This window comes from Amblyomma americanum, chromosome 2 (assembly GCF_052857255.1).
Source record: "Amblyomma americanum isolate KBUSLIRL-KWMA chromosome 2, ASM5285725v1, whole genome shotgun sequence".
Lineage (NCBI taxonomy): Eukaryota > Metazoa > Arthropoda > Arachnida > Ixodida > Ixodidae > Amblyomma > Amblyomma americanum.
The window spans coordinates 217,414,367-217,428,505 of record NC_135498.1 but is presented as its reverse complement, the minus strand read 5'-3'; the positions used below and the strand labels follow the sequence as shown (position 1 = coordinate 217,428,505).

The 14,139-nt window shown below is 48.8% G+C and overlaps 1 protein-coding gene across 2 annotated transcripts in view; it reads right to left on the bottom strand.

The window, feature by feature from the left end:
• gry (trafficking protein particle complex subunit 11 gry) overlaps window positions 1-14,139 on the bottom strand; it is a 374,318-nt gene that overhangs the window by 347,739 nt on the left and 12,440 nt on the right. For both annotated transcript variants that reach the window (XM_077655723.1, XM_077655724.1), the window contains exon 4: window positions 6,300-6,414. In XM_077655723.1, coding sequence (XP_077511849.1) covers window positions 6,300-6,414 — 115 coding nt within the window. The remainder of the gene's footprint in view (window positions 1-6,299; window positions 6,415-14,139) is intronic.

Sequence of the window (14,139 nt, the reverse complement as noted above, 5' to 3'; positions counted from 1 at the left end):
ACCCACCCTACAGACAATACACTTCGCGCACCACATGATGACATGCCTACTATAACGATAAAAACTTGTACTCCTTTTCAGTGATAATCACAGACGGCTCGCTGACGCATTTCTGCTTATTCTTTCTGATCATGAATGCCTCCAATAGCTCACGCTCACGTTTAGATTTCCCCCGCCCGATAATGCTGGCAATGTGAAAACTAGGAGAACATTTGCAGTCCTTTACATGTACGGCTAGATTGCTGCCTGTGCCTGTGCCCAAAGTTGTGCGATGTTGCCTCAGGCGCTCATTTAAGCATGCTCCAGTTTGGCCTATGTAGATTTTCCCGCATGACAATGGGATTGAATACACCACGCCCACTGCGCATGTGGTGAACATAGTCTGGTGTTTCGTGTTGCAAACACCAGTTCTGCGCATGTCTGCAAAGGTTTGGGCGCACAAACCGGACAGTTTGCAAGGAGCAGAAAATGCCATAGTGACACCAAACTTCTGAGCCACTTTTTTCAGACCATGTGAAGTCTTGTGGAAGTAAGGCATGACTTCCAACTTTCTTGTTGGCACTTCTACTGGCCTGGCATCCTTTGAAGATAACTTCAGTTTTTTCCCCAAAGATTCCGCCACCGCCAGCAAAACCGAGGGAGGAAACCCAGAACATTGTAGCCGTTCAACCTGCTCCGCCAGACTTTGCTGCATCACATGAGGGCAACTCTTCTTTAAGGCATTCAAAAAACATAAGTTTGCAATGCTGCGCTTCACTAACTTTGAATGGGCCGAATCATACGGCAACAGTGCCTTCTTAGACCTGGGCGCATATTTCCAGCACACGTGTTGATTGGGTAAAAAAGTCAATTCTAAATCCAGGAACCTAATGGTCTTGTCAGAAGGAATCTCATGCGTAAAAACCAAGTTCTTAGAACAAGTGCTAAAAATATTTAAAATCTGGTCTGCCACAAGGGTGAACTGGTCAGTTTCGGTTAAGTTCAAAATTACTAAAAAATCGTCAACATATCTAAAAACCCTTACAACACGTGTGTCGTTTAGAGATCTTTGTAGCATCGAGTCAAACTTTGCTAAAAATATGTTGCACAGCCCCGGCGCAACACATGAGCCGATACAGATTCCATGCTTTTGCACGACATACTCATCTTCATGCTGTGCTATCGTAGAATTCAAGTACACTTTTAAAAGTTCGAGAAAGGACTCTAAAGTGATGCCACACTTATTCTGGAAGGAAATTGTCCCAGATCTTTCAATGAATTCGCGCACAGCAACAAAAAGTTCGTCATGGGGCACAGAATAAAACAAGTCCACAATGTCCACCGAGAAGGCTGCATTAGCGTCGGGGAAACCGCGATTGAGGCACTCCACCAGGCTCATCGAACCCTGCACAACAAAAGGATCCGCAGGCCCCAGGCCCTCGAAGGAACACTTTAGGTAGTTTGAAATCACTTTTTGCCATGAACCTTCTTCCGTGACGATCGCCCTGAAAGGGATGTCAGGCTTATGTGTCTTTGCTGTGAAGAACACACGCAGGGAGTCTTGCTGGCATTTACGAACTTGCTTCTCAATGCTGCCCAAATTCAACCTATTGAGAAGCCTTAAGGCCAACGCCTTGGCCTTGCGCGGTTTTTCTTCTGCCTTTTTGAAGTTCTTTTTTATAGCTTCGGCCGCTTTCGTCTTAAAAAGGGAAGAGGGAAGCACCGCGAACCCACCTTCCTTGTCAGCTTGAAGGAGACTGAGGCCTTCTTGTTGGAAGTGGGCGACCAAAGGGCGCAGATCCCTGCTTGGTTGACGTCGGCCCGTCCAGGTTCTCATGAGACAGTCAACACCCTCTGAGACGCAACGAGCTTTCTCCTCAAAAGGGGCCTTGTCAGCCACTCTGTGAACCACTGCCAGAAGCTCGTGCTTGCGGGACCTTGGTTCAAGGGAGAACTTAGGTCCGCGCTTCAGGATGTCGTCGAAAACTGAGGGAAGAGTGGCTTCGCCCAGGTACGTGACAGCTGTACCAGTTGCTTTTTGTACCCTTTTCCTGGGCAGAAATCGCCGAAAGTCATTCCAGTAGGCTTCAGTGAGTAGTGAAGCGAGACGAAGATGCTCCCGAAGCCTACTTGCAGCCGCCCAAGGTTTTCCGGCTTGAAGGCACATAAGTCGCATCCATTCCCTCAAGTGTCGGACCTGTCGGTAGAGCTCCGATTTCAAGATTTTGCAAACACGCTTCCAGTGTCCTGTAGAAGGTTGCAGAGGTCCGAAAAGCTGGCAGACTTCTAATGGTGGGATTCCGCACTTCAGTCCATGTGACAGCGCTCGTGCCTTGCAAGTAGTGAGAACAATAGCGTTGACGCAGGAAGATAAACCATCAGTAGATGTACGAAGACACATGATTATCACTGAAAAGGAGTACAAGTTTTTATCGTTATAGTAGGCATGTCATCATGTGGTGCGCGAAGTGTATTGTCTGTAGGGTGGGTGCGCAGGCAGGAAATTCCTTTAAAATGAGCGATTTTCATCGCAATACACCAGTTGTAAGTCCAGCGTTGTGGTGTGTGCCTCCTTTGTTCTTGTCTTGCGTCTATTTTCGCTGGTTCCTTTTCTATGCAATATGAACCAACTAGCCCAGCAGTTTGCACTACTGAACTACTATTCTTCTACACCGGGCTCTTTTATGTGTCTTCGTACATCTACTGATGGTTTATCTTCCTGCGTCAACGCTATTGTTCTCACTACTTGCAAGGCACGAGCGCTGTCACATGGACTGAAGTGCGGAATCCCACCATTAGAAGTCTGCCAGCTTTTCGGACCTCTGCAACCTTCTACAGGACACTGGAAGCGTGTTTGCAAAATCTTGAAATCGGAGCTCTACCGACAGGTCCGACACTTGAGGGAATGGATGCGACTTATGTGCCTTCAAGCCGGAAAACCTTGGGCGGCTGCAAGTAGGCTTCGGGAGCATCTTCGTCTCGCTTCACTACTCACTGAAGCCTACTGGAATGACTTTCGGCGATTTCTGCCCAGGAAAAGGGTACAAAAAGCAACTGGTACAGCTGTCACGTACCTGGGCGAAGCCACTCTTCCCTCAGTTTTCGACGACATCCTGAAGCGCGGACCTAAGTTCTCCCTTGAACCAAGGTCCCGCAAGCACGAGCTTCTGGCAGTGGTTCACAGAGTGGCTGACAAGGCCCCTTTTGAGGAGAAAGCTCGTTGCGTCTCAGAGGGTGTTGACTGTCTCATGAGAACCTGGACGGGCCGACGTCAACCAAGCAGGGATCTGCGCCCTTTGGTCGCCCACTTCCAACAAGAAGGCCTCAGTCTCCTTCAAGCTGACAAGGAAGGTGGGTTCGCGGTGCTTCCCTCTTCCCTTTTTAAGACGAAAGCGGCCGAAGCTATAAAAAAGAACTTCAAAAAGGCAGAAGAAAAACCGCGCAAGGCCAAGGCGTTGGCCTTAAGGCTTCTCAATAGGTTGAATTTGGGCAGCATTGAGAAGCAAGTTCGTAAATGCCAGCAAGACTCCCTGCGTGTGTTCTTCACAGCAAAGACACATAAGCCTGACATCCCTTTCAGGGCGATCGTCACGGAAGAAGGTTCATGGCAAAAAGTGATTTCAAACTACCTAAAGTGTTCCTTCGAGGGCCTGGTGCCTGCGGATCCTTTTGTTGTGCAGGGTTCGATGAGCCTGGTGGAGTGCCTCAATCGCGGTTTCCCCGACGCTAATGCAGCCTTCTCGGTGGACATTGTGGACTTGTTTTATTCTGTGCCCCATGACGAACTTTTTGTTGCTGTGCGCGAATTCATTGAAAGATCTGGGACAATTTCCTTCCAGAATAAGTGTGGCATCACTTTAGAGTCCTTTCTCGAACTTTTAAAAGTGTACTTGAATTCTACGATAGCACAGCATGAAGATGAGTATGTCGTGCAAAAGCATGGAATCTGTATCGGCTCATGTGTTGCGCCGGTGCTGTGCAACATATTTTTAGCAAAGTTTGACTCGATGCTACAAAGATCTCTAAACGACACACGTGTTGTAAGGGTTTTTAGATATGTTGACGATTTTTTAGTAATTTTGAACTTAACCGAAACTGACCAGTTCACCCTTGTGGCAGACCAGATTTTAAATATTTTTAGCACTTGTTCTAAGAACTTGGTTTTTACGCATGAGATTCCTTCTGACAAGACCATTAGGTTCCTGGATTTAGAATTGACTTTTTTACCCAATCAACACGTGTGCTGGAAATATGCGCCCAGGTCTAAGAAGGCACTGTTGCCGTATGATTCGGCCCATTCAAAGTTAGTGAAGCGCAGCATTGCAAACTTATGTTTTTTGAATGCCTTAAAGAAGAGTTGCCCTCATGTGATGCAGCAAAGTCTGGCGGAGCAGGTTGAACGGCTACAATGTTCTGGGTTTCCTCCCTCGGTTTTGCTGGCGGTGGCGGAATCTTTGGGGAAAAAACTGAAGTTATCTTCAAAGGATGCCAGGCCAGTAGAAGTGCCAACAAGAAAGTTGGAAGTCATGCCTTACTTCCACAAGACTTCACATGGTCTGAAAAAAGTGGCTCAGAAGTTTGGTGTCACTATGGCATTTTCTGCTCCTTGCAAACTGTCCGGTTTGTGCGCCCAAACCTTTGCAGACATGCGCAGAACTGGTGTTTGCAACACGAAACACCAGACTATGTTCACCACATGCGCAGTGGGCGTGGTGTATTCAATCCCATTGTCATGCGGGAAAATCTACATAGGCCAAACTGGAGCATGCTTAAATGAGCGCCTGAGGCAACATCGCACAACTTTGGGCACAGGCACAGGCAGCAATCTAGCCGTACATGTAAAGGACTGCAAATGTTCTCCTAGTTTTCACATTGCCAGCATTATCGGGCGGGGGAAATCTAAACGTGAGCGTGAGCTATTGGAGGCATTCATGATCAGAAAGAATAAGCAGAAATGCGTCAGCGAGCCGTCTGTGATTATCACTGAAAAGGAGTACAAGTTTTTATCGTTATAGTAGGCATGTCATCATGTGGTGCGCGAAGTGTATTGTCTGTAGGGTGGGTGCGCAGGCAGGAAATTCCTTTAAAATGAGCGATTTTCATCGCAATACACCAGTTGTAAGTCCAGCGTTGTGGTGTGTGCCTCCTTTGTTCTTGTCTTGCGTCTATTTTCGCTGGTTCCTTTTCTATGCAATATGAACCAACTAGCCCAGCAGTTTGCACTACTGAACTGTATGAATTCTGGCCGCCCAGAAAGTGTTTACCACCAAGGTTTTCCAGAAAACTCAATAAAAAGTCAAACAATTTGGAACAAATGACTAGTAAAGTCCACAAACGAACTAGTGTGACAAAATCCATGAGGGGGTGTTGAGTACGGCCTTGAGAACCAAGCGATATTGTCATCGCAATCCCTCGAGGGAGGCGAAAAGAGCTTGCTTGGCCGCCCCCGCGTGTTCTTCAACCCTTTCAGACTGTCCGCAGCACAGGCCTTGGCAACGCACCAAGATGCTGTGCACTGATAAAATCACGGTGTGTTGATCTCTTTATGGGAGGAGGAGTGGGGGTTCACAGAGCGAACTTTGCAGAGCGCCAAGATGCTGTGCGCAGAAGCGCCGGTGCCAGTAGATAAGTGCATGGGGGAATGTGGATTTTTATTTTTATTTGCCAGTCCAGATATAAAGATGATCGGTTATAATGATCAGATTTCCTGTTTTTTCTAAATATCGTTATATGTGGACTGCACTACAGCAGTCAGCGGTGGGTGCATTGCCATGGTAACCACTCAGAGGGAGGAGGGCATGGTGAGAGCGTAAGAAGGTGCCAGCCAAGGGAAGCCCCGGGAGGTAGTTAAGCAAGAGGATGGCAAGAACTGAGGAATGCAGCCCAGTCCATCTGTGGCAGCTGTGGAGAGCGTCATCGGTGGGACCGCTTGCCTAGAGCAGCCGAGTGGAGGGAAGATCTAGTCAAAAAGCAAGTACGTGTGGAAAACTTAGACAGGTTTGAGGTCGCTCTCATATCCTCTCCCTCAAGATATAGCAAAATATAAATACGTAAACACCTGCTGCTAACTCTCCCGTTACACAGTGGTAACCGTCCTGTCAATTTTTTTTTTGCAGAGATTTATGCACCGTATTTACACAATTGTAAGTCGACTCGAATGTAAGTCACTCCCCCCATATCTCAGGTCAGGAAAAAAACTACTTGGAGGTCGCTTAAGCTTCGTGTTTAATAGTAGAAAGCGACAGCATTATCAGGCCACTGCCGCTTATCATCAGCCGCGAGCGGGCGTGCACATTCCAAAACGAAAATGTATTACTCACCTGAGTATGAAGCCAAACAGGTGGTCCGAATAGGGCAACACAAAGAGTGCCTTGGGTGGCAGTTCACAAGCATTGCAGAGGGCGTGTGCACGCTCTGTTGCCAGCATGTTGTCCCCTGGGGCAGAGGAGACGACAGATATCAGCGCCACGCTGAAGCATCAACAAAATGCATGCAGGGCAGGACCATCCGCCACATCATTCTGAAACCCTTACTCAAACAGCCACTGCAGCAGGTGCATCACATTAACACCAAATCACATCACTTGCTTGGCCCCTGGGTGCATACAAAAGGGCGCCCAAAGAGAGTGTCCTTCATTCGACAAATGAAAACATCTCAACAGGTGCCTGTAGAACTGCACCTCTTTTAAATACAATTTCCACAAACAGCAACAGTACAGTGCAACTGCAGAAGTTGCCAGCAACTGGTATAACCACTGAGCCATTTCGGTTCCACTGGAACTATGGCTGCTGTTGATGTGCTGAACTGACTGACTCTTTGCATGGTTCCACTGCTGCCTGATATCCATAAAGATCCAAATCAATCTCTAGTCCAATGTCTCCAACAATCTAACATTCCTGGATGAAGAAGAGTTTAAGCAGCACAACCTGGCTGAAAAACACAGGCACTGACTGGCCCAGTGTGGAGAATAATATGGTCCCAAGCAATCAGCCCTGCTGGATTTCAATGTTAGCCATGCATCGAGTCTTATAACTGATTCTTGTAACTGCGTCTTGTGGTGTAGTAGCAGCAGACATAACTATGCTCACCCTCATATCACTAATGACTGTAACAATAATATGGCACTCTTGCCAACAGTCTCCACTGCCTACCACCAGTTGCATCCTTTTTATACTTTACGCTTGGCCCCATCTCTTCTTTGGAGATCTCATAAGCTCACCAAGTATGTGCAGCTGTTGTCTCAAGACAAAGCAGGCAACCTGAGCCTGTCAGAAAGGAGTAAAAGGGAGTACTCCCATTTCTTACTCTCACGCAGGCGTGTTTAGGGCATACTTTGCGCTAGGTGGCTTCCACCTCGCCTTATTCACGAGTGACATCCGACAGCGTCGAGAATCAACAAGAGCACCCATAACCAAAATGCACGGACAATGGCCTTAGGCGTATGTTCCATGAAACTATATAACCAATTATTTAGGCTTATTTCAAACCTGCAAGTGTTTTTTCCATAACTCAGTCACTTCTTAAGGTAATTAATTTTAATTAGTGACTAACCTTTATTAGCTCAATGAAAATAATTTTTAATTTAATCTGTAAAGAGCACAAGCATCATTGAAGAATTATGCTAGGATTATTGTGAAGCAAAACACAATGACACCTCCATCTGTCCTAGGCACAGTGTTATCGGCATACCAAGGCAGACAGGCGTCTTCTCAAAATTTTCCTGCTGTTAAACAGTCTGCTCCTACCCAAATTCAGTCCATGCAGTGATCTAAGTTTATTACTATGGCCAGAATAATGACATCTGGAAGGAAAGAAATTGTAGAGTTAAAAAGCATTTTTGGGTCATGTGAATGCTCTTTTTTTTCTTTTTCGAGGATTTCACTTCCTGCCAGTGACCACGGAGCCCTTTTGACGTGTTTAAACTGAGTGGCAGGAACGGAATGTTGCCCTTTTATTTAAATGCCCTTTCGACACTGCTTCTTTCACTGCCAAACAAACGTGTGTAGAACCGGCGACATGGCAACGCCTATCTCAACTGTTCTGCTATTAATGCAGGTTTTTTCTGCGTGCCGAACTGCTGGAGGAACGTCTACGGAGCCTGCCTTCACGGACGACATGTGCCGGCTCAAGGATGAAAATCTCCGTCCTTTTCTCAAGCCCGACAATCAAGTGTACCCCGACAATCAAGTGTACCCAGCAACGGCTAAATCCGAACTTTTTTGAATGTTGTGTTTGCAACAATGTGCACTGGGCGTCAATGACCTTCGGCTACAAATGCTGCGAAGCAGCACTTCACCAGCGGGGCGTGGAACCGGCGACATGGCAATGCCCATCTCAACTGTTCTGCTATTAATGCAGGTTGGTTTTTGTCATCATTCTCTTACTCGCCAAGCTTCCTTGCTGCCGGTTCCACCCCACACGTTGTTTTTGATTGTGTCATCACAGCAGAATTATGTGCCATCGGGGAATGTTCATGCTAGGCGGCAACTATCTCTATTTCGTAATCCTGCATTTTACTTTTTCCTGTTGCTGGTGTGTTGCGGAGATGTTTAACTGAACCCAGGTCCCTCTGAACAGTTGGCTCAATTACTCAAAGGCCAAAATAACATGATGTCGAAATTAACATCAATAGAAGCAAAACAAAACGAGATTACAATGGAAATGAAAGATTTGAAAGGGTGTCTATGTTCTCTTGAAAAACAGCTTGCAAAAATAGATGACATGAGCAAAGCAATAGATTCTATTTCAGTCGAACAGCGCCAGGACCATGAAGCGTTGAAGTTTCTCAATGCCAAAATTGAAGATTTAGAAAACAGAGGTAGGAGGAATAACCTGATCTTTTTGGCTTCAAGGGCTCTGAGAACTGCTGCCAAGTCAGAAGAACTTGTTCTTGGTCTATGCGGCCAGTCATTGCAGCATTTTCCTCTTTCAAGGTATGGCAGTCGGTGCTCTCAAGTGCGCATAAGCTGAAGGACACCTCTTACAGCATATTTGAAGATTTTTCACGTGCTATGCACGAAAAGAGAAAGATTTTGCGGGATTACGCAAAAAGAAACAAACAGGATGGAAAGAAACCAGTGCTTAAGTTTGATACGCTGAACTTAAATGGAAAACGTTATCAGTATGATAGCGAGTCAGGGGGTGCGGTCGAGCTGTGACGGGGCTCGTCCCTGAAAACAAGGTCGCTTAGTTTTCCGCTCATCAACTGCCAAAGCATTAAAAATAAAATTTATGAATTCTGTCTTCTCGTTCAGCCTATAAATCCCTCAATTCTAAGGTTTTTTTCTTCCGGATATCTGAGTTTTCGTCGCGATCGTTGCACAAGAGGTGGGGGTGTAAAGCAGAAATTTGGGCAAGTTGGTACGTATCCATTTTGAAACAGCGCAACAAAGACGGGACGTGGAAACTGAGGTGTAAAGACAAACATGCGCTGACTAACAACTGGGTTTATTGAAAAAAAACACACAAAATATATACAGAGTTAGGAAAGATTAATCGCCACCATAGTCAACTCATGCCACATGTGACGCCAGATATCCAATCTCCCCTTCGGAAAGGGCGACTGATGGGCAACTAATGGGCAACTTATACGTGAGAAAGGCGCAACGTGCATTAGTTGCCCATCGGTCGCCCTTTCCGAAGGGGAGATTGGATATCTGGCGTCACATGTGGCATGAGTTGACTATGGTGGCGATTAATCTTTCCTAACTCTGTATATATTTTGTGTGTTTTTTTCAATAAACCCAGTTGTTAGTCAGCGCATGAATGTCTTTACACCTCAGTTTCCACGTCCCGTCTTTGTTGCGCTGTTTCAAAATGGAGGTGGGGGTGTGTTCATTCTTGTAACGGGAACACCATGTGCAATGGTGGAATCTTTTGCTGTTACCGAGTCTGTGTTTTGTCAATTAAGATAATCAAATGAAAAAGGATTAAAAGTTGGGGTATTCTACCTCCAACCAGGTTCATCACGAACAGAATCTGAGCATCTATCAGATATACTCGACACTGTTGAAGGTGATCCTATCTTGTTAGGCGGTGACTTCAACCTCCCCAGCATAGATTGGTCAGCCAGTTCCTCGAGAGACAGTGCTCAAGGTTCCTTGTACTCGACATTTTTTTATTTAATTGATTCATTCAGGTTCCATCAGTACATTCATGATGCGTCTCGCAATGATGGCTCTGGGAATATTCTTGATTTATTGCTGTGTAATACCCCAAACGTTATAACAGATGTTAAAGTACTGCCGGGAATAAGTGATCACAATATAGTGAAAGCTCACATTTCTATTGGCAATGTGTCAGTCGCAAGGAAACTCGTGCGAAAAGTCTATGTATTTAGTAAGGGGAATTATGATAGCATTAAAATAGAATTAGAATCAAATTTTTCGGTTTCGGTTTTCGATACTTTAGCTGATGAACTTGGCACTGAGCAGTTACGGACCATTCTAAAAGAAAAATTCCTACAGCTACAAGGCATGTTCATCCCCGCGCAAACTATCTCCTAGAAGAGCTAAAAGCAAACTATGGTTCAACAGCGAGTTATACGCTCTAACGAAAAGAATAAAGCGAGTCTACCTGAAACTTAGAAAAAGGCTTTGTCCTGCGAATTTGGCTGAACTAAAAAGGTTGAAGTCTGAGTTTAAATCGCTGGCAGGAACAGCGAAACTTTCTTACTTTCCTTGCTAGGAAATAGGTTGGTACAGGATTCGAAACAATTCTGGAAATATGTTCGCAGTCGCGGCAAAAATGGCTGCTCGGTACTAACGTTAAAAAGTGGCGATACGCTCATTGAAGATGACGCATGTAAGGCTGCGACCCTTAGTAAATATTTCTTGTCAGTGTTTATTTCATCCCACTCGCGAGTTCTACAGATTCCAACAAGTGCTGATCTGATGCCTGAAGTTATCTTTAGCATAGCAGGTGTTCGCAAGTAATTGCGTAATGTGAACCCATCGGTTGCAAGCGGCCCAGATGATTTGCCAGCAGCAGTTATTAAAAATTCTGCTGATACGTTGTCATTGTATTTTACTTGATTATTTTAAGAGTTTGCAAGAAGGGACTCTGCCAAAAGACTGGAAATTGGCTCGTGTTGTGCCCATCCATTATGGGGTCACTCTGCGTCCAGCCGGCCGGGAAGGCGAGCTTCCGTGCAAGCTACACGCAGGCGTTATTCGAGTACGCAACACGTTTCCCCAACCCGTGGCGCAGAGTCGCAGCCACGGCAGGTTCGGACGAAATAGGCAACGGCAGGGCACGCTAGGAAATAGTTTATTATCCTAACGTGAGGTAAAGCACACTGCGGAAGAATGTTCTATCCGTAAAATAGATGTTGAGCAGCTCACCAGGTCGTTGACGTTGTCTGCGTTGGTGTTCGGGGGCCGGCGGGCAGCGGAAGGGCTCCGTGGGGCCGTTAGGTAAAGTCCGGCAGCGAGAGTCGCTTCCCGCCGCGCGTTCCCCCCTTTTATCCCTTCGAGCATTGCCTCCCTGGCAGCAAATCGTTGCCGTCAAGCTTAGGCGTGCACCCTCTCCGCAGAAGGCAGCGCGCTGCCGTGACGTCACGTCAGTGCTGGGGCGGAAATGAGCAGAGTCGCGGGGGTGCCTTCTCTCCACATTCCTGGTGGCCAGCGCGCCCGTGTAAGTCACGGTCGCCGCTGGCGCGGGGGACGAGGAGGGGATACCAGTGTATCCCACATCCTCCCCTTCTTAAGAAGCCTCCCGAACACAGAAACAGGGGCAACATTACTTGATCTTCTCCGCCATCCTGGGATCGAAGTTCTTCAGCTCCCGCAGGTGCATCGGTTGACGGCCGCGCCACGCCCCCGCCGATCAGCTGCTTCGCTCCGAGGGCTTGGCCTCCCGCACGATGACGCTTAGCATCTTGTTCCCTGTCACGGTCTTCCGAGTGCGCGCGGCTGCGCCGTTCCGGTGAATATCGGTCGACCGCCTCCTTGGCGCCGGCTGTGATGGCTTGGAGGCCAGGTCCATGGCTGCGCCCCTGAGGTACTGGGTCAGGTGGCTTCAGGGGCCAGGGCTGCGGCGCTTTATGGTTGAGGCCGCAGTTGGGCTGCCCTGGCATATCTGGTCAGCAGGCAGGGACCCAGGGTTGCGGTGGTAATGGGGGCCCTGCAGGCGGTGGCGCACAGTCGGCGGGTGGGTAGCTCCGATGCGATGCGACAGGTAGCAGGGGTGGCCAGGGTGGCGACTGCAGGTTGCGGGCAGGGTGTAGCGTCGAGCCTTGGGCGCGGCGCGTTGCTGAAGCTGGATGGTGGCTGGTAGTTGGTAGTGGAACGGTGTCGTTCTGATCTGCCCTGCTTCTTTTCCATCTGCGCTGGTAAAGGTCAACACAGATGTAGCCAGCTCCCGCAGCGCGTGCTGCGTGGCTGTTTGACCCTAACGAGAGTCATGAGGGTTAACGCAAGTCAGTCTTGCGTACCATTGATCGGCATGAGCGGCCCGTACGTTCATGCTTCTAACGAGACTGCCTGCCGGCTTGCGCCCTTGCTCTAGGCTGCGCAGGCAGATTCTGTTTCTGCCTAGGGCGCAAGTTATAGCGGGAAGCGGGGTTCGCCGGCTGATCGCAGCGCTCGTTATCCGACTGCGGCGCGGGTCGACCTGTGTCCTCTACCCACTCATCTCGCTGCACGTAGCGTTTCAGGCCGCATACGTGCACCGGTCCGCCTGTCGGTTTCGACCGCAAGTCCTCGAGCCTGTAAACGAGCGAGGAAAGTTTCTCTCGCACGCGGAACGGCCCGATCCATTTCGGCGCCAACGAGGCCGCAAACTGTTTGCTAGCGTCGCTGAGAACGTGCTGGCGTCGAAGCACCAGATCGCCCACTTCATAGTGAACATCCCGGTGCGTCGCGCAGCTGCGTCGCGTACTCAGCTCTCGTGCTGACGAAGCGACTGACGTCTTCCTGCTGTCCGATAGAATCCGGTCCATCGGATTTAGCAGCTCTCTACCCAGATTGAGAGAAGACGGCGCATACCCAGTCGAGCAGTTAACGGTCGAAGGCAAAGCAAACGCGATCTCCGGCAGATAGGAGTCCCAATCTTTGTGCCTCTCAGAGTACGCGACAAGCAAGTGCTTAACGTTGTGATTGACTCGTTCCGTGGGGTTCGACTGAGCATGATAGGTGGTCGTTTTCTTGTGCTTAATGCCAAGTGCAGCGCACGAATCAACGAACACCTTCGCAGTGAAGTAGGACGCGTTGTCCATTATCAGCTGCTCTGGGAAACCGAACCTGGTGAATACGTCCATCAGCTTCTCCATGATCACTCGTGCCATCAGCTTTCTAAGGGGGAAAAGTTCAACCCACTTGCTGAAGTAATCCGTGACCACCAGCAAGAACTTGTTCCTACTCGGTGTCATGGGATACGGTCCCATGATGTCACACGCCGCGATTTTCCAGGGAGTCTAGCTGTTAATCGGGTGCATGAGGCCGGGTGGTCGTCCGCCTCGGGGCTTCACACTTTGGCACACATGGCACGAGCGGGCGTAGCGTGTTACGTCCCTTTTCATGCCAAGCCAGGTAGCAAAGCGACACAACTTAGTGTAAGTCTTGGGGCCGCTTGCATGCCCAGCGATGCACGAGTCGTGAAAGTAGCGTAACAGTGCTGCTCTCAATACTCGCGGTATCACCACCTTGAACGCCTCGTTTGTGTCGTTCTCGGAGGGGATATACCTCAGCAGGACGCCGTCGGAATCCAGCAGATACGAATCCATCGCGCTCACAGCACTACCAGCTGTTTCCGAGCGCTCCACACCGACAGCAAAACCAGCTGTCTCCGTGTGCGCGGCGGCCCTGCCGCCCGGCTCCCGGAGCCCGTCGAACACCTTTCGACAAAACGGATCCTTCTGCTGAGCTTCGAGCAGCTCCTTTCTGCTGAACACGATCCCCACGGAGCTCGCGTAGTCCACGTGGTTCACGCTCTCGCCCTGGATCAACGGTTGGTCCGCGTTCCTTACATGGGCTACGGCTCGGGTCAGTCCCTCGCTCTCTCCGGCTGTCGGGCGGTCGGTCGCGTGACCTTCCTCGCACTGGACAGGCGCTCGTGAGAGTGCGTCAGCCACAGCGTTGTTTTTCCCTTTGCGGTAGCGCACGGTGAAGTCGTAACGCTGCAGCAACAGGGACCAACGCACTAGGCGGCCGCTCGGCTCGC